Genomic DNA, 18,380 nt, shown 5'->3' with positions numbered 1-18,380 from the left:
TGTCCAATTAGTGTGTGTGGAAACCAATGATAGTCATCCCAATATCATTAGGGCACCTGCTAGGACAAGCAACTACTTTATGCCCACCCCTAAAGCACATAAAGCCAAACTATACATGTTTTATTATTGCATAGCTAAAGAAGAATTGCTAATTGGTAATGTATTTCCTCTTTAGCAAACATCCCTAATATTCCAGAAGGGGTGAGGGAGGAAAACAACAATCTGTCTAATCACCAGCCAATGGCAGAGTAATCTGCAACAACCCTCATTGTATGAGGAAGGCTTCCAATAATATAAGGGATTTTCAAACTGTTTGTAGAAAATACATATGACTTTTTAAAATTATGAGTGGATATAATCATTTTTTGTATCAAAATACATTTGTACTAACTTGTTACAACATGTCTGAATAGGATCTTGTTCAGTCACTAACATGGTTGAGAAAGCGGTTTGAAAACAGCCTCTATCAGAGCAGCAAAAATTCTACTAAAATTGTAGGAAAAACAAATTCAAGTTTATGGTGAAGCTTGGGTGGAGGGATGGTGACATCACTGATGCATTAGGACATATGTGTGCACAAGTAAATCAACCCTTCACAGAATGGATAATTCACTTTAAGAATCGATGAGATGATGGTGAAGGTAAAACTTGCAGCAGCAGACCATACACATCAACTTATGGGCAAAAATTTTATCTTCTTTTGGCCTAATTGGAAAGGCCTGACAATTAACAACAGAAACAAGAGCTAGCACAAGAACAAGATCAATTGGTTCAGATTACATAATTTTTTCTGATTGAGAAATTAAACTTGAGCAAACTATCCACTTGATGAAGGCCAAAACTGCTGTAACCAAGTCAGCTACAGACGAGAACAGAACATTCAATGAAAAATTAAAGAAGTAGGAAGGAGAAGAAAAGAAAAGAAAAGAAAAGATCCTAAGCATGTCTTTGAAGAGTTGTAACAGGAGATCAAATGTGGCTTTACCAGTGCCACTCGAAGGCAAAAACACAATCAAAGCAATGGCTACCAAGAGGTGGAAGTCGTCTAGTCTAAGTAAATGTGACAAAAGCAAATATTATGCCAACAGTGTGTTTGGATGCCCAAGGTATTTTGGTTGATAACCTTTGGGAGGGCCAAGGTATGATAACATCGGCTTATGAAAGAATTTGGAATTTGAAGAAAGCCAAATCTTTAGCAGATAAATGGATGAGATTGAATGCCTAGTGATTTCCATAAAAAGTCTGGCAAATTGCCCGTGTTTCATGAGGGGAATGAGCAAGAGCTTTGTTGTGATGGAGAAGGACTCTGCTAAAGCCTTTCTGAGCATTTATCTGCTAAAGTTTTGCCTAACTTTCCCCAATCTTTCATAAGTCGATGTTATCATTCTAAGTGAAGTAACTTAGGACTGGAAAACCAAACATCATATGTTCTCACTCATAAATGGGAGCTGAACTATGAGGATGCAAAGGCATAAGAATGACACAGTGGACTTTGGGAACTCAGGGGGAAAGAGTCGGAAAGAGGTGAGGGATAAAAGACTACAAATTGGGTGCAGTGTATACTGCCCGGGTGATGGGTGCACCAAAATCTAGCAAATCACCACTCAAGAACTTATATACATAACCAAACACAACCTGTTCCCCAACCTATGAAAATAAAACAGAAAACAAAAAAAAGAAAATCACTAGGCATCCAACTTACAGTACAGGCGCAGTATCTTTGAACTTCTTTTTTCTAATATTAAAATATCTTTAAAGTGTACTCTGTTTTCCTCAGCTAATAATGTGAAAAGACTGCATTTATATGGTGAAATTCCCAGGGCCCTCAATTCTTTGTAGATAGGCTAAATTTCTTGTATCATTACTTGCCAAACTTCTTGAATGTGATGGAGATAATGTTAAGAAATAAAGTTTATATTGTCTACTTTCATATTGTAATTATGTTCTTCCAGAAACTTTTTGAAATCCCCTTGTATTCTCAAACCCTTCTGGAAGAGTAGGAACAGATTCTTATGTGTACAACACAGGATCCTCTCATCCAACTGATCAAGTGGCCTGTCTTTAGGATGTCCAGTCACATCCCCACACACAATACCTCTAACAAGGTCATCCTGAAGTTATCACTATCCCTGAGCAAAAACTGAATGACAGTACAAGACTTATTCGACGCCTGAGATGATAAGAGGCAGCTGTTGATACTGACTCACTTAAACTTTCCATGAAAAGGGTAGAAGGATGGGCAGGAACTACTTCATGTAACAGAAAAGTCAGCAGATGAAAAGAGAGCTACTAACACAAACTCAGTAAAAAGACCTTGGAAACACATTATGTTGATCTAAATTTTGAAAACAAAAATGAAAAGAAAGGAGTAAGAAGAATTATAGATGCTTACCTAGAAGATTAGATTTAAAAAATTTTCCCAAATTTTATTGAAAAAGATGCCAGATGTAAGATGAAAAATAAACACAGGGAAGATTATTTAGAACACAAAATGTCTACAAATACATTTTAGAAAGAGAGTCGGGAGAAATTAGTTTCAGAATGTTGCAAAAATGAAAAAAATTTCTGTGTGGAAGAGCAATCTGGGAGACAGATAGCACAGGTACTAAGAAATAGATCAATGCAATATGCTTGAGGCTTTTATGTGGGTACCAGACTATCTTATTGGAATATATAATTGTGGCCACTCCTTATAAGTGGGAGTGATTAAAATTTTTTCCTAGATGACTGAACATGGTGACTCATGCCTGTTATCCAAGGACTTTGGAAGAGTGAGGTGGGAGGATCCCTTGAGGCCACGAGTTCAAGACCAGCCTGAGCAACAAAGTGAGGCTCTATCTCTTCAAAAGTAAATAAATAAATAAATTAAAAAAAAAATGGGCACGATCAGTGTCATGAACCTGTAATTCAAGCAACTTAAGAGGCTGAAGCCGGGGGAATCCCCTGAGCACAGGAGTTCAAGGATGCTGTAAGCCAGGATCATGACACCACACTCCAGCCTGGGTGACAGAGCAAGAGTCTGTATATAAAAAAAAATTCCTAAAATATGTAAATCCCAAACTAATTCTGATCAAACATTCTAACAAAGCGGTACAGCAAGGAAAAAATTTTGACGATATGAAATACGGTGTCTCATTCAAGAACTGTGTATTCATTCTGTTCATTTCTTGAACCCCTTGGTAGGTTTCATGGCCAACTTTGTTTTAACCTCCCTATGAGCATTAATGATAGAATTCATGAAGACACCTGTATTCTACAACACCAAGACTTTTCTGAGTAGAGCCAGAGCCAGATAATATTAGACAATCTGTGTGGGTCTGACCAGGCTGAGGGCCAACCTTTTGTCAGCCATGAATGGCCAGGTTTGTGTTGTCTTCACACAGCTCAGAGTTCCAAAGAAATGATATCTATATAATCAAATATTTAGTGAAATATGATAGGCATAGGTATACAAAACTCCACAGCCAACCTCTTGTTCCTTAGAATAAGATTGTTTAGAAAACAGCCCTAAGAAGAGGTGATCAAGCTAAAATGGTGAGTTTCAGTGGAACTAAATCTAATAAGATGGCTCTCCTTATAAGAAGTGGAAATTCCTTATAAGAACTAGAAATTTGCACACGGAGAGACACAAGAATTATGTATGTATAGAAGCAGTCCCATGGGAAACACAGCAAGAAGGCAGATATGTAGATGGCAAGCAGGCAGGGCCCAGAAGAACTGAACATGCTGACACCTTCATCGTGGAACTTGAGCATCCAGAAGTGCTGAAAAGGAATTTCTGTTGTTGAAGAATAGTTAGTCCGTGATATTTTTTTTGACAGCCATAATGAAGAAAGCCAGGGGAGAGCAGGTTTTAGGAGGTAGAAATCAAGAGTCCTGCTTGGCACATAGTAAGTTTATATTTATTTTAAATGGCAAGTGGATTGCTGAGGTTCTTGACTCATGGACAAGTGCCTAAGCTCCTGCTGCAGTCCTGCTCCTTGTTTTGACCTCATCCTAAGTGACACTGTCTCCTTCAGTTCTTTGGTAACCTCTGTTTTGGTTGTCTCTGGTAGCTTGATACCTGATATTTACTCCTTCCTGATATGCTAATCTCTTTCATGCATTTCTGACATAGGGGAAGGTCAGGAATAGGGCATGAGCTGAGTGATATTTGGAAGTATCACCTCTTGTCTTCCTGTACTCTGCAGATGAGAAGTAGCCTGCCACTAACTGGGACTGCAGCTTCCCCAGTGACTCCCACAAGTAGGCACATCTGCCTGGCACTCCCCTCTGCTTCTTCTCTCTTGCATTTCTTCCCTACCTGACAAGCCACCATAAGCTACCTAGGCCAGACTGCTCATAACCACCTTCTCTTTCCAAATAATGTTTGGTGAAATCAGAGAAAATCATTCAATAACATCAGAATAGCCGCTAGGCCCAAGCACTCTGTGTCTCTCTTGAAGCATGTGAATCTCAGTTACAAATGTTACACTTTCCATGTAGCTGGAGAATATTTGGCCACAGGTATTATATCCCATCTTCAGAAAACATTCCTATTTATGCTAAAAGAAAAACAAGAAACCAATCTGCCTAGTCAGCTGGAAAAGTCTAAATTACCTCTAGTAGACCTTCTTGTGTTAGGATGCCTTCCTGTATGGAGTGGGTTGTTAAAATGCTGACGAAGAATGTACATTCTATTAAGAAATACCATGAATGAGCTGGTTGCGGTAGCTCACACCTGTAATCCCAGCAACTGGGGAGGCCAAAGTAGGTGGATCACGAGTTCAGGAGATCAAGACCATCCTTGAAATCCTGTCTCTACTAAAATTACAAAAAATTAGCCAGGCGTGGTGGCGGGTGCCTGTAGTCCCAGCTACTCGGGAGGCTGAGGCAAGAGAATGGCGTGAACCCAGCAGGCGGCGCTTGTAGTGAGCAGAGACTGTACCACTGCACTGCAGCCTGAGCTCCAGGCTGGGTGACAGAGCAAGACTCCATCTCAAAAAAAAAAAAAAAAAAAAAAAAAAAAAGAAATACCATGAATGGATTCCAAATTTCTTGGCACCAAATGAAATTAGAATATCTTGCTATAACAAGTCTCAACAGGAGCTAGTTTGAGGCTTCAAGAAAAATAAGATAGCAGTTTCAGAAGAGTCCCTAGAAGAGCAACATGAATTCTTCTAAAATTAGAGTACAAACATCAAATTTATGGTGAAGCTTGGGTGGAAGAAGATGAAATCACTGACGGTGTCCAAAAAGTTGTCATACTTGCCACATGGTAAGTTGGCATTGGTTGAAGAAGTCAGCAGTTCACAAATTCAATGAGGAGTTCCTCATTTCAAGAAGGAATGAGACAATGTTGAACCTAAAGCCTACAGTGACAGATGAACCATGTCATATTGCAAGGTATACATTCATCTTCTTTATACCCTAAGAGAAGATGTGTGACGATTAGCACCACGCACAATAGCCAACACTGCAGACTTCTCAGTTGGTTCAGTTTACATGATTCTAACTGAATGATCCAAGTTTAGTAAACTTTTCACTTAATGGATGCCCAACCTGTGTCACCAAGATCAAGTACAGAGATGAGCAGAACTTTCCCTAAAAATTTTAAATATGAGCAATGAAGACCGTAAGCACATATTCAATGAGTTATAACAGGAGACAACACATGACTTTACCAGTAAAACCCAGAAAACAAATACAATCAAAGGAATGGCTACCAGGAGGTGGAAAAGTCCAGTCAAAACAAAGGTGGATGAGGAGAGCACAAAGGTCATGGCAAGAGTTTATTGGAAAGCTGAAGTCATTTTGCTGGTTGACTTTCTGGAGAATGACAATATCTGCTTATTCTGAGAATATTTTGAGAAGGCCAAAGCTTTAGTAGACGAATCACTGGGAAAGCTTCAGCAGAGTCCTTCACCATGACCTTGCTCCTGCTCATTTCTCTTACCAAACAGGGCATTTATGTGAGAAAATCATTAGGCTTCCACAGTACAACCCTAATTTGGTTCCTTTGGATGTATTTCTGTTTTGTAATCTTATAAACAGTTTGTAAAAGGCATCCATTTTTCTTCAGTTAATAATGTAAAAAATACATATCAATAGCTGACATGTTGACCAAAATGTATGACAAATGGTCAATAAATCTTCTCCTTTTATATAGCTCATTAAGAAGCAGGATTGGGAAATGGTTGTAAACTGAGTACCAGATGGTAGAATTGAAACAAACTTCCCATGTAACACTTTTAGTTTTTCCTCCATTCCAAAGATAGCAGGAGGTAAAGCGTTAAAGATCCCCCAAAGCTGTTGCACACATTTAGGGAGACTTAAAGTTCAGGAGTTTATTCAGTTGAGTCGTAGGCTGTGAATGAAAACTGGATGTGTCCTCATGAGCTACCACCATATTCTCTCTTCTCCCCAAGAGTGTACTCAGCTAAGTGAACAAGATGCCTGGGGGAGAAGGGTACAAAATGGGGGCAGAGTTGCAGAGTCTCACTTAGTAAGTCTGTCGTAGAATCCCTCCCAAGGAAAACCAAAGAGCCGGAACAAAGATAGAATACAAAAATCTATGGCCTTACATGGTGTTCCAGTCATGGACTCTTCGGAATAAACAACAGTGGTATGCCCTAGAAATCAGGCAAGGTATGTCTTCATTTACAGAGAAAACCTCTGGGGAGATGACTCTTCCTATTAAAAATCAAAGAACATCCATGAGTTGGTAATTGCCACAGTCAGCACCATCTCTGGAAACACCGGTGTGGAGACTGATGGATCCAGGACACTAGCAGAAATGCCCAAATGGATTAGGGCCATGAAGCTGTGCTTGCTTTTATAGTCAAACATGAGAATTGTCCTTACCCCGCCGTAAGTTGTAGAGGAAAGACAGCATCGCTGACATTGACCATTCCTTCCATGCTTAAAGGTAGAAACACTACAAATACTAAGGGAAGGTGCCATTCTGCAGGGAGTATGTTCTTCAAGGGAAAAACTAGTGGAAGAGCAAGAATCTATAGCCATACGTTGTTTCACTAGGCCCTTCAGTCACCACTACACTACACTCTTTAGATACCTCCATGTGTAATCTGCAGTCCCACAGTACATTTACAGTAGTGCAGGAAGATAGCCATTATTTGTAGACATAAGAATCAGATTATTTAGAAATTTGTTTCTATAGGCATTCCCCAGTCTTCTTTTCTGAAAAAATTCAGATATCCCTCAAATGATTGGAGTTTGTTTTAGGGAGGAGAAGGTCTTGAAATCTTATGATCCCCATGGGTCAGTGGAAGACAGAAAAATACATAAAGGCTTGAGTAAAGGAGTTGGCATAAAGAAGACCACTGCTAGTTCATGAAGCTTCTAAATGTCTGTATTCTATTCACTCTAAACAGGGTCTTGGAAAGGGCCTGTGCACATGAAGGACCCCAAAGTTCAAGCTTCAGAAGCTTTGTAGATCATTCCAATCTGAGAAAAGCCATATATCAATGTTGTTAGGTTGACTAGTTAAAAAAGCCTTTAATTGCTCAATAAAAATGTACAAAGGCATGTTTCAATCAAGAATATGCAAATATAGACAAAAGTTTAGCTAAAAAGTAAGGTTAGTAAAAATGTAAGATAAATACAAACTCTTTTATGTATCATATCATAAACTTCTGTTTTTATGTCTGTTTACTAGAAGTCACAAAAGTTTTTTTTATAATATGGAGAGATTTGCTTTGGCAGTTCCAAAGATGGATAAGTAATAGACTTGAAACAATGTACATTTGTTTTTAAAAAATTACATTTGTTAGAGTATTAGAGTATAAAAATGTATTCAACATTTAAAATTGTTTCTAGATGTTTACTCAATAACATTGTAAAAAATAACCATGTGATTATCAAGTCATTGTCATGTTACATTTAATGCAGCCAGGGAAGAAAAGACAGCAGCATATTCTTCTGATAAAATTAGGAACACAGGTAATAGCAGTCTGCCTTGTAAAGTCACTTGAACACACTTATATAGAAAGAGGCATAAACAAAAAGATCATCTGTAGAACCTGTTATAAACTGTGATAAGGAATTTGTCTCCATACTAAGGGTATTGGAATGCACAGTGTATTGAACACATGGACTGATTTCTGCTCTTTCCCAATGTCCCAACAAAATTACAATAAAGAAGCAGAGAGGAAATTAATACCAAAGGATGGGGAGAATGAAAGAAGAGATGACAATAAACAATAAATGTAAACAAAACTGTGGAATTGGAATGACAAATAGAAAAATAATAGAGTTTGTGAATGAGCAAAGCCAAAATCAGACATGAAGAGGGGACTGTTGTGCAATTTTCACCAGAACAGCTGGAAAATTAGTCCTATTTGAATATGGCATTTTCATGTGCAGAAATTTACATGTATATACATTTTAGTGCATATTCTGCATCAAAGTTTGATCATTGTTCTTCAACTGAATCCTGTGCATTTCTTGCTATTTGATCCTAGGTATTTTATATTGTTCTCATGAATAAGGTCATTCACTCATTTCTCTCTCTCTGTCTCTCTCTCCGTCTGTCTCTTTCCTTTCTTTGTCTTATGCTGTTCCCTATGATGTGCATGTCTTAGGGAAAGTCAATCACATTAAGATTTTATTTCTAACTTTGAAAAGTGAACATAAATGCAAAAAATCCTCAAAGTGCTATTGTAAGTACTAGAAGAGCTAAGGCATCAGAAACATCACTATGTAAGGTAGAAAGGAATAATCCATAAATCTTTAGCTATGTAGCCATGCATGTGTAGAAATATAATATATGATATAGGTAGCGATTGGGTCACTGAAACAAACTCAGTTATTGAATATTGTTTAGAGACAATTTTGTATCCAATCATTTTTAAAATGAATGTTCTATCTCTGTCACACAGCATGGACTTCCTCACAGCATGTGGCAGGTTCCATAAGAACAATTTGGAATTGCATGGCATTTCTACGATACAGACTCAAGAGTCACAATGTATCACTTCTGATATAATCTACTGGTCATGGCAGTAATGAAGTTCTACCCAAGCTCCAAGGGGGTAAAAACAGACCTCACCCCTTCAAGAGAGGATGTCAAGGTACCATTGTAAGAAGAAAACATTGGATGAATGATTCTGTTGTGATCATATTTTAAAAACAATTTCCAAGATGATAAATATGCATACATGTGGACTTCAAAATCAATGAGATAGAATAATAATTTGTGGTTCTTACGCAGAAAAGACAACATCTTTTGTATGACATAGGGACAGGTTTATGTGTTTAATAAGTGAGTCCTTGATTAGTCACTTTAGTGAAATTCCTATCAGCTTACTGACTTTGTACATGATCAGAAAAGCATGAGGGTGACATACATTGCTTTGTATTTCTTATAAGTTGTGATTTTACTTCTCTATGAACTGATAGGATGTTTAACTGAAAGCTGAAGAATACACTGTGACATTGTGATAACAGTGGTGTGATGAGGCTACAGACACTTGACCTTAGGCTGATGACCAATGCCTTCTATGGCCCCAATCACTGAGGACGGTACACTGGCTCTGGGGCCAGGACACAGGTGACATCTTCATGCAGAAGACTGAAAGTTATGTAAGTGGTATATAGTTTATCCTTTCTTAGACAACTCTCTGATCAGACTCCCTCTTGGATTTCTAGAATTTTAGATCCATTGTGATTAGAAGGATCAAATTTAGTTAATTTAAAAGGGCATTCACAAATTTTGTCAATGCTAATATGCCACCCAAGAAAAATGCATGTAGCATGGATTAAGGAAGGACACACAGGATCTACATTGACAGGGTTTTGTAATTAGAAAAAAAAAGGAATTAATTCCTATGAGTGTCTTTATATAAATGCAAGCGGTAAAGCGGAAGACTAGAATATGTTTAAATGGGATTATGATTTCAAACAAACATGTTTACTCAGGAAAATATATTTTCAGTCACCTCAGCTCTTAACGTCTCAGGAAAATTTAACCTTGAAAATATTCTAAGAGAAACTTGCTTTTGTTCTCTGAATCTCATTTCCTTTCACTTTCTTTTAGAGAAATGAATGAATGAAGAGCAAGTAACCACTGGAGCACAGTAGGCAAGAACTCAGCTCTGAGAACTGACTGCCTTCCATTCCACTTACTACCTTTATAGGAACCTAGGCACGCACCTAAATCACCTCATCTACAAAATTAAGATAATAATAATCACACCTCCCTAATATGATGGTTCTGAAGATTGAATATCATATAGTAAATGCTGAAGAAATGTTTTCTATTATAATCAGCCTTTGCTAGGATAAATGGAAAGAATATAAATAAGCTCAAATAATTGTGAAATATATATATATTAGAGAGCATCAACATCAAATAAAAATGTAAAGATGAAGATCCTACTAGTGTAACCAAAGTTTCTAGAAAAGTCCAAGCAACGCTGAATTCTTGAACATGACTGTATTATCAGAATGGTTGGTTTACTCAATGAACACAGTAAGTTGAGGAAGATTCTGTTTTCTGTTCCATTCACAGAGCTTCCACGTCTTCAAAAAGAGGGAGATGTGTGGGTGTGAGAGAGCTGAGGCATGAAACTTTTATCTTACTACAACTGCAGAAGAAAATCCTAAGAGCATTTGAAGCATAAAAGTGTTATGATCTAATTCCTAGGTTTTTAAAAAAATTTTATTATTATTATACTTTAAGTTTTAGGGTACATGTGCACAACGTGCAGGTTTGTTACATATGTATACATGTGCCATGTTGGTGTGCTGCTCCCATTAACTCGTCATTTAGCATTAGGTATATCTCCTAATGTTATCCCTCCCTGCTCCCCCACCCCACAACAGTCCCTGGTGTGTGATGTTCCCCTTCCTGTGTCCATGTGTTCTCATTGTTCAATTCCCATCTATGAGTGACAACATGTGGTGTTTGGTTTTTTGTCCTTGTGATAGTTTGCTGAGAATGATGGTTTCCAGTTTCATCCATGTCCCTACAAAGGACATGAACTCATCATTTTTTATGGCTGCATAGTATTCCATGGTGTATATGTGCCACATTTTCTTAATCCAGTCTATAGTTGTTGTACATTTGGGCTGGTTCCAAGTCTTTGCTATTGTGAATACTGCTGCAATAAACATACGTGTGAATGTGTCTTTATAGCAGCATGATTTATAATCCTTTGGGTATATACCCGGTAATGGGATGACTGGGTCAAATGGTATTTCTAGCTCTAGAAGCCTGAGGAATCACCACACTGACTTCCACAATGGTTGAACTAGTTTACAGTCCCACTAACAGTGTAAAAGTGTTCCTATTTCTCCACATCCTCTCCAGCACCTGTTGTTTCCTGACTTTTTAATGATTGCCATTCTAACTGGTGTGAGATGGTATCTCATTGTGGTTTTGATTTGCATTTCTCTGATGGCCAGTGATGATGAGCATTTTTTCATGTGTTTTTTGGCTACATAAATGTCTTCTCTGACTGATATGAGGGGAACGGATATGGGATGTGCTGGGGCAGGAATGTTACCAAGAGCACTGAGGATATTAAAGTCCTACAGGAGAGAGTATCATGGCCTGAACTATCACCTTCTAGTAAAGATTATGCAAGTGGTTGTATTTGGGATGAGTGTTGAAAGTGGAGGCAACTCGATTTGCTAAAGGGCAGTGCCTGAAGGGAGTGAGGAGTTTTGAACCACTGAACACTTGACTTAGAAAAGGTTGGGAGCTGTTATGAGAGCTGAATTGCGTCTCCTCAAATTTCATATGTTGAAGACTGTTCCTTCAGGACCTGAGAATGTGAACATGGATATTAGAAGGCAAGTGGAGTGCTAAGGGCTGCCACTCATGTCTAGGTGCCCAAGTTCCTGCTGCAGTCCTGCTTGTCTCTTCCACCCACCCTCGCTCACAGAGAGTGTCCCTTTCCACATTTCCATCACCTCTTTTTTGTTTTGTCTGGTGAGTGCATAGCTGATATTTATGCTTTCCTGAAAAACTTTACTCATTGCTGACATTGGAGAAGATCAGGGAAAGAGCCTGAAATGAGTGACCTTTAGGGGCATTTCTGTTCTCTTCCTGTACTCTCCTGCCAAGGGGAAGTCTGTCTTGCATCAGGCTGTAGCAACCTTGGTTGGTGACATAAACAGGCAATGTCATCCCTGCCTCTTTGTTGCTCCTTGTTTCTGACATTCCTTTGTTACCTGATGGTCTAACTTAAGCCACCTAGGCAGGATTGCTCATTTCCAGTTCGTATGGAAAACAGTGTCTGTGAGACAAGAGACACAAATCTCAACAATACAGTGGGATCTGCTGGGACCAAACAACTACTCTCTGCCTAAGATAAAACTCATGAAGCTCAGCTAGAACCAATCAACTTTCCATAGAGCCAGAAAGAATTGCCAATTAGTAATGTATTCCCCTTTGAAGTACATCTATATTTATGCCAGGGAAAATACCAATCTGCCTGGTTCCCTTGCAAGGGCAAAGTTATCTGCAGCAAAGCCTTTTGTATTAGGAAGTCTCCCTGTACTATTATCCGCAGCTCTTCAGAAGGGCCAGACCAGACCCTCATGTGCACAGCACAGGATCCACTCATCCCCAATGGCCAAGAGGCCTGTCTTTAGGATTTACTGTCACATACCCTCTCTACCCCCATCACACCTCCAACCAATCTGTTCTCAAATTAACACCAGCCATGCACAAAATGTGAAGAATTACACAAGACACACGGAAGGTCTAAGTGGTAAATGGCAGCTGTTGATACTGACTAACCTGTATATTCCACGAACTGATGAGCAGGGATTTACCAGATATAAGAGAAGAACCAGCAGCTAAAAGAAGTGCTAACAGTGCAGGACTCTGAGAGGGCTTTTTGGAAACACAACATTTATTGTGAAATTACACAGACAGGAATGAAAAAAAGAGGTTAGGAGTACTATATCCTATTCTGTAGAAGATTAAATAAAGTAAATCTCAATAAATTCATGGGGAAAAGCCAGCTACATAATAAAAAATAAACATAATGAGCTTGACTCAGAAAATAAAATATGAACAAAGAAGTACTAGAAAGAACGTGGGGAGGAATGCATATCAGAATATTGTAGAAAAAATACTCCTTGTGGAAGAAGAATCTGAGAAAACAGGTAACACAAATACTGACTAAACAAAGAAAACCAATACAATGCAATTGAGGGTTTGATGGCGGTATCTGATTATCTCATTTGAATGTAGAATTGTGGACACTTAATTAACAGTGGTAAGAATTCGATATAATTCCTAAAAGAAATGAAGCAGTGGGTGAATTTTATAGAATATTCTAGAGAAAGGGAAGAGCATGAAGGAAATTTTAGCAACATGACATCGCATGGCTCCCTCACAGAACTATGCATTCAGTTTTCTCAGGTCTAGAAATTTCCTGGTGGTTTCTGTGTCCACTTTGCATTAATAACCCCTAAAAATACTTTAGAATACAAAATTTTAGACTTCCTGTGTTGTACAGGACCAAGCCTTGCCTGAGCTGAGTGAGATCCACAGAAACTTGAACAATAGCCCTATCCTGAGCAGGCTGCGGGGCAGCTTTCTGTCATCTATGTGTGCACAGGAGTGTGCTGTCCTCACACATCTCACAGATAGCAGAAACCATCTCTATCACATCAAAAATTGAGCTAAATATGAAAATATCTGTACACACATCACAAGAGATGGAAATAGGGCATAATAATATCCAGAGATATTGACCATCTTCACTGCTGGCTGTAGCATCGCTGCTCACACACACATAAACAGAAATATATAGCACAGTGGAAAGCGGATGATAGTCTTACCTAAAAGATTGAAACTCTAATGATATCTAAAGTTCAGTGATGACACAGTGCTGATGGCTTGGACACAGTTCCTTCAAAACCATTGTTCAAGTCATAGTTGTACCTTTTGGAAATAAGACACTAACAACATATCCTATCCAACTCATCTCTCTGGGCTAGAGTCTCAAAGAAAAATAAGGGATACACCTGACCTGCAGTGAGCAAAGCAGAACCCAGTCTCTGAGGTGGTGAGGCCCACCCAGTGTGGCGCTCAAAGGTGCCATTGTTCTGCTCCTCTTTATAAAGGGAGTTGCCACGTTCCTCCCAGCACAGAGTTGGGAGTGACTCCAGAGCCTCCTGCAAGATGCTGTTGATTCTGCTGTCAGTGGGCTTGCTGGCCCTGAGCTCAGCTCAGAACTTAAATGAAGGTAAAACAGAAGAGGGAAAAGATGTGGTGACTCTGCTTGGGGCTTAGGAGGTGATAATGGTAATTACGGGGAAGAGAGGAGAATGAAAACACAGATGGGGCTGCAGAGTTTTCATGCCTAGGATCAGGAGACTTGCTGTGCCCTCATTCCACACTAAGAGTTTCTAATTTATTTAATGTACAATGAAATCCAATAAAGAATTTGTTCCAGGGGAATGAGAAGGTAAGATATGCATTTATAGAGAGATAGAACTGTGTTGTGAAGGATGCAGTAGGGAATGCAAGGCAGATTCATGGAAGTCCAGCTGTGAAGATCCTAAACTGATCTCAGTAAGTACACAGGGATGATGGTGGCCTTGCTGTACAGTGGATCAGCATCGATGATGGCGATAGACACACATAGTATCAGAGATACTGCAGAGACAGAGAATTGGATGGAACACTTGTCTCTGTTTAACTAGAGATACAGAAATATCAGAGCCAATCATTGTCATTTTTCTCTCCCTTACATGCAGTATTTCAATGTGCTGGGAGTGGTATGGGTAAGATTGTATTGAAGTGATTACTTCTGGTTACCCCAATTGAGAGAGCATGTGTACATAAGCAATGTATTTATAGGAGATGGAGGGCCTAAGAACACCAAAATATCACATTGAAGTACCTGGCATTTGTGAACTAAATTAGCATTAAGTCTTGAGGGACGCTAGGGAGGGAAAAAAGGGGCTCTTCTATGTTGAGTTCATGGCTGTTGCTCTGTCATAACAACCCTGCCTCCCCTTACACCTTCCTCCCCTTCCAGCAGCTTCACAGATGGTGGCTGATGAGTTAACTTAGGGGATGCATGGGATGTGGTGAGAAGTCTGTTTTCCCTGTAGAACACTTGTGAGTCTTGTAAGGTTCAAGATGTAACTTTTCCCACCATCCTGTGCTTCTCTTCTAGATGTCAGCCAGGAAGAATCTCCCTCCCTAATAGCAGGTAAATCCCGATTCATTCTCAATCTGTTCTGACTGTCTTTTTCTGCTTATGAATGGATCAGTTCTCCAGTGTCTTCTTATCAAAACTTTCCTTTCAGGAATTGATTAATGTTAGTGCCCCTAATAATATAGGCACTCTTCATGCAACCTTGATTCTGGGCATCATGAGCAGGCCACCAAATTGAACGGCAGAGATGCTTGGCTTAGATGACAGCAGGAGTGGGTTACCTCATCCCCCTGGCCAGGAGTGCCTGCTGGGAGATGACAGACAAATGGGCAGCATCCTCATTCTGTCTCCTCTTTATACTGAGAGGCCCTCAACTGCTTTGTTCTTCCCCAGCGCTCCACTCCAGAGTTATATGTCTTCACTGAAAATGCAAAGAAATTAATGTCTTGGTCTCATTTTTGTGTGTTTCCCCACTCAGCTTGTGACCCAAACTGATAAAAATTTACTGCAACTATTCAGTGAATCTTGTATGGGCTTTTACTCTGTCTTTCTCTTCTCTCTTTGTCCTCCAGGAAATCCACAAGGAGCACCCCCACAAGGAGATAACCAGCCCCAAGGTCCCCCACCTCCTCCAGGAAAGCCACAAGGACCACCCCCACAAGGAGACAAGTCCCGAAGTGCCCGATCTCCTCCAGGAAATCCACAAGGACCACCCCCACAAGGAGGCAACCAGCCTCAAGGTCCCCCACCTCCCCCAGGAAAGCCACAAGGACCACCCCCACAAGGAGACAAGTCCCGAAGTGCCCGATCTCCTCCAGGAAATCCACAAGGACCACCCCCACAAGGAGGCAACCAGCCTCAAGGTCCCCCACCTCCTCCAGGAAAGCCACAAGGACCACCCCCACAAGGAGACAAGTCCCGAAGTGCCCGATCTCCTCCAGGAAATCCACAAGGACCACCCCCACAAGGAGGCAACCAGCCTCAAGGTCCCCCACCTCCTCCAGGAAAGCCACAAGGACCACCCCCACAAGGAGACAAGTCCCGAAGTGCCCGATCTCCTCCAGGAAAGCCACAAGGACCACCCCCACAAGGAGATAACCAGCCCCAAGGTCCCCCACCTCCTCCAGGAAAGCCACAAGGACCACCCCCACAAGGAGACAAGTCCCGAAGTGCCCGATCTCCTCCAGAAAAGCCACAAGGACCACCCCCACAGGGAGGCAACAAACCTCAAGGTCCCCCACCTCCAGGAAAGCCACAAGGACCACCCCCACAAGGAGACAAGTCCCGAAGTGCCCGATCTCCTCCAGGAAATCCACAAGGACCACCCCCACAAGGAGGCAACCAGCCTCAAGGTCCCCCACCTCCTCCAGGAAAGCCACAAGGACCACCCCCACAAGGAGACAAGTCCCGAAGTGCCCGATCTCCTCCAGGAAATCCACAAGGACCACCCCCACAAGGAGGCAACCAGCCTCAAGGTCCCCCACCTCCTCCAGGAAAGCCACAAGGACCACCCCCACAAGGAGACAAGTCCCGAAGTGCCCGATCTCCTCCAGGAAAGCCACAAGGACCACCCCCACAAGGAGATAACCAGCCCCAAGGTCCCCCACCTCCTCCAGGAAAGCCACAAGGACCACCCCCACAAGGAGACAAGTCCCGAAGTGCCCGATCTCCTCCAGAAAAGCCACAAGGACCACCCCCACAGGGAGGCAACAAACCTCAAGGTCCCCCACCTCCAGGAAAGCCACAAGGACCACCCCCACAAGGAGACAAGTCCCGAAGTGCCCGATCTCCTCCAGGAAATCCACAAGGACCACCCCCACAAGGAGGTAACCAGCCCCAAGGTCCCCCACCTCCTCCAGGAAAGCCACAAGGACCACCCCCACAAGGAGACAAGTCCCGAAGTGCCCGATCTCCTCCAGAAAAGCCACAAGGACCACCCCCACAAGGAGGTAACCAGCCCCAAGGTCCCCCACCTCCTCCAGGAAAGCCACAAGGACCACCCCCACAAGGAGACAAGTCCCGAAGTGCCCGATCTCCTCCAGAAAAGCCACAAGGACCACCCCCACAAGGAGGTAACCAGCCCCAAGGTCCCCCACCTCCTCCAGGAAAGCCACAAGGACCACCCCCACAAGGAGACAAGTCCCGAAGTGCCCGATCTCCTCCAGAAAAGCCACAAGGACCACCCCCACAAGGAGGTAACCAGCCCCAAGGTCCCCCACCTCCTCCAGGAAAGCCACAAGGACCACCCCCACAAGGAGACAAGTCCCGAAGTGCCCGATCTCCTCCAGGAAAGCCACAAGGACCACCCCCACAGGGAGGCAACAAACCTCAAGGTCCCCCACCTCCAGGAAAGCCACAAGGACCACCCCCACAAGGAGACAGCAATTCCCGAAGTGCCCGATCTCCTCCAGGAAAGCCACAAGGACCACCCCCACAAGGAGGCAACCAGCCCCAAGGTCCCCCACCTCCAGGAAAGCCACAAGGACCACCCCCACAAGGAGACAGCAATTCCCGAAGTGCCCGATCTCCTCCAGGAAATCCACAAGGACCACCCCCACAAGGAGGCAACCAGCCTCAAGGTCCCCCACCTCCTCCAGGAAAGCCACAAGGACCACCCCCACAAGGAGACAAGTCCCGAAGTGCCCGATCTCCTCCAGGAAAGCCACAAGGACCACCCCAACAAGAAGGCAACAATCCTCAAGGTCCCCCACCTCCAGCAGGAGGCAATCCCCAGCAGCCTCAGGCACCTCCTGCTGGACAGCCCCAGGGACCACCACCCCCTCCTCAAGGGGGCAGACCTTCCCGACCTCCCCAGTGACAGCCTCCCCAGTCATCTAGGATTCAATGACAGGTATGATTCCAGTTTATTCTTCACCAAGTGCTCTAATTGCTACAGTTCTCCAGCTTTATTGTGCCAATGAATCAGCTAAAAGCCTATTGACATTGTATATTCCCAGATCCCATTTCTAAAGATGTGTATTGACATATTCTGGAAATGGGTAACAAGATCCTATACTTGTAACAAACTCTTTAAGGAATTCTGATGTTGAGAAACAACATTCCAAATAATCTGTCTTAAGTTGTGTTGGCAACAAGGAAGTAGTACCATGTTCTCTCTGGCGCTCTGTTTTCTGTGCACAAACTGAGAGACCTCCCATTTAAAGTTTTCACCTGAGCACTGTTTGCTCAGTCCTGCCTCACACTAGCCTCTTGAGTCCAGTATTCCTGCCAAGTGGTCCCTGAACTTTCAGC

General features: G+C 41.9%; 2 protein-coding genes across 4 annotated transcripts in view; one reads left to right on the top strand and one right to left on the bottom strand.

The window, feature by feature from the left end:
• SMIM10L1 (small integral membrane protein 10 like 1) overlaps window positions 1–18,380 on the bottom strand; it is a 251,598-nt gene that overhangs the window by 50,658 nt on the left and 182,560 nt on the right. The window lies entirely within an intron of this gene.
• LOC115930191 (basic proline-rich protein-like) lies at window positions 8,997–17,946 on the top strand. Its single transcript, XM_055357463.1, has 4 exons — window positions 8,997–9,071; window positions 13,014–13,119; window positions 15,147–15,182; window positions 15,701–17,946. Exons 1-4 carry the CDS (start codon window positions 8,997–8,999, stop codon window positions 17,944–17,946), a joined length of 2,463 nt encoding a protein of 820 aa, XP_055213438.1.

This window comes from Gorilla gorilla, chromosome 10, assembly GCF_029281585.2.
Source record: "Gorilla gorilla gorilla isolate KB3781 chromosome 10, NHGRI_mGorGor1-v2.1_pri, whole genome shotgun sequence".
Taxonomy (NCBI): Eukaryota; Metazoa; Chordata; class Mammalia; order Primates; family Hominidae; genus Gorilla; species Gorilla gorilla.
The sequence above is the reverse complement of the archived record's forward strand: the minus strand, read 5'-3'. Positions and strand labels throughout refer to the sequence as shown.

What these genes read in the sequence shown, in the direction of transcription:
- LOC115930191 (XM_055357463.1), top strand. Translation starts at nt 8,997, where the DNA reads ATGGCAGTAATGAAGTTCTACCCAAGCTCCAAGGGGGTAAAAACAGAC. An exon ending in AGAAGAATCTGAGAAAACAG is followed by an intron (nt 13,120 to 15,146) that starts GTAACACAAATA and finishes CTTCTCTTCTAG; the next exon opens with ATGTCAGCCAGGAAGAATCT. An exon ending in ATCTCCCTCCCTAATAGCAG is followed by an intron (nt 15,183 to 15,700) that starts GTAAATCCCGAT and finishes TTTGTCCTCCAG; the next exon opens with GAAATCCACAAGGAGCACCC.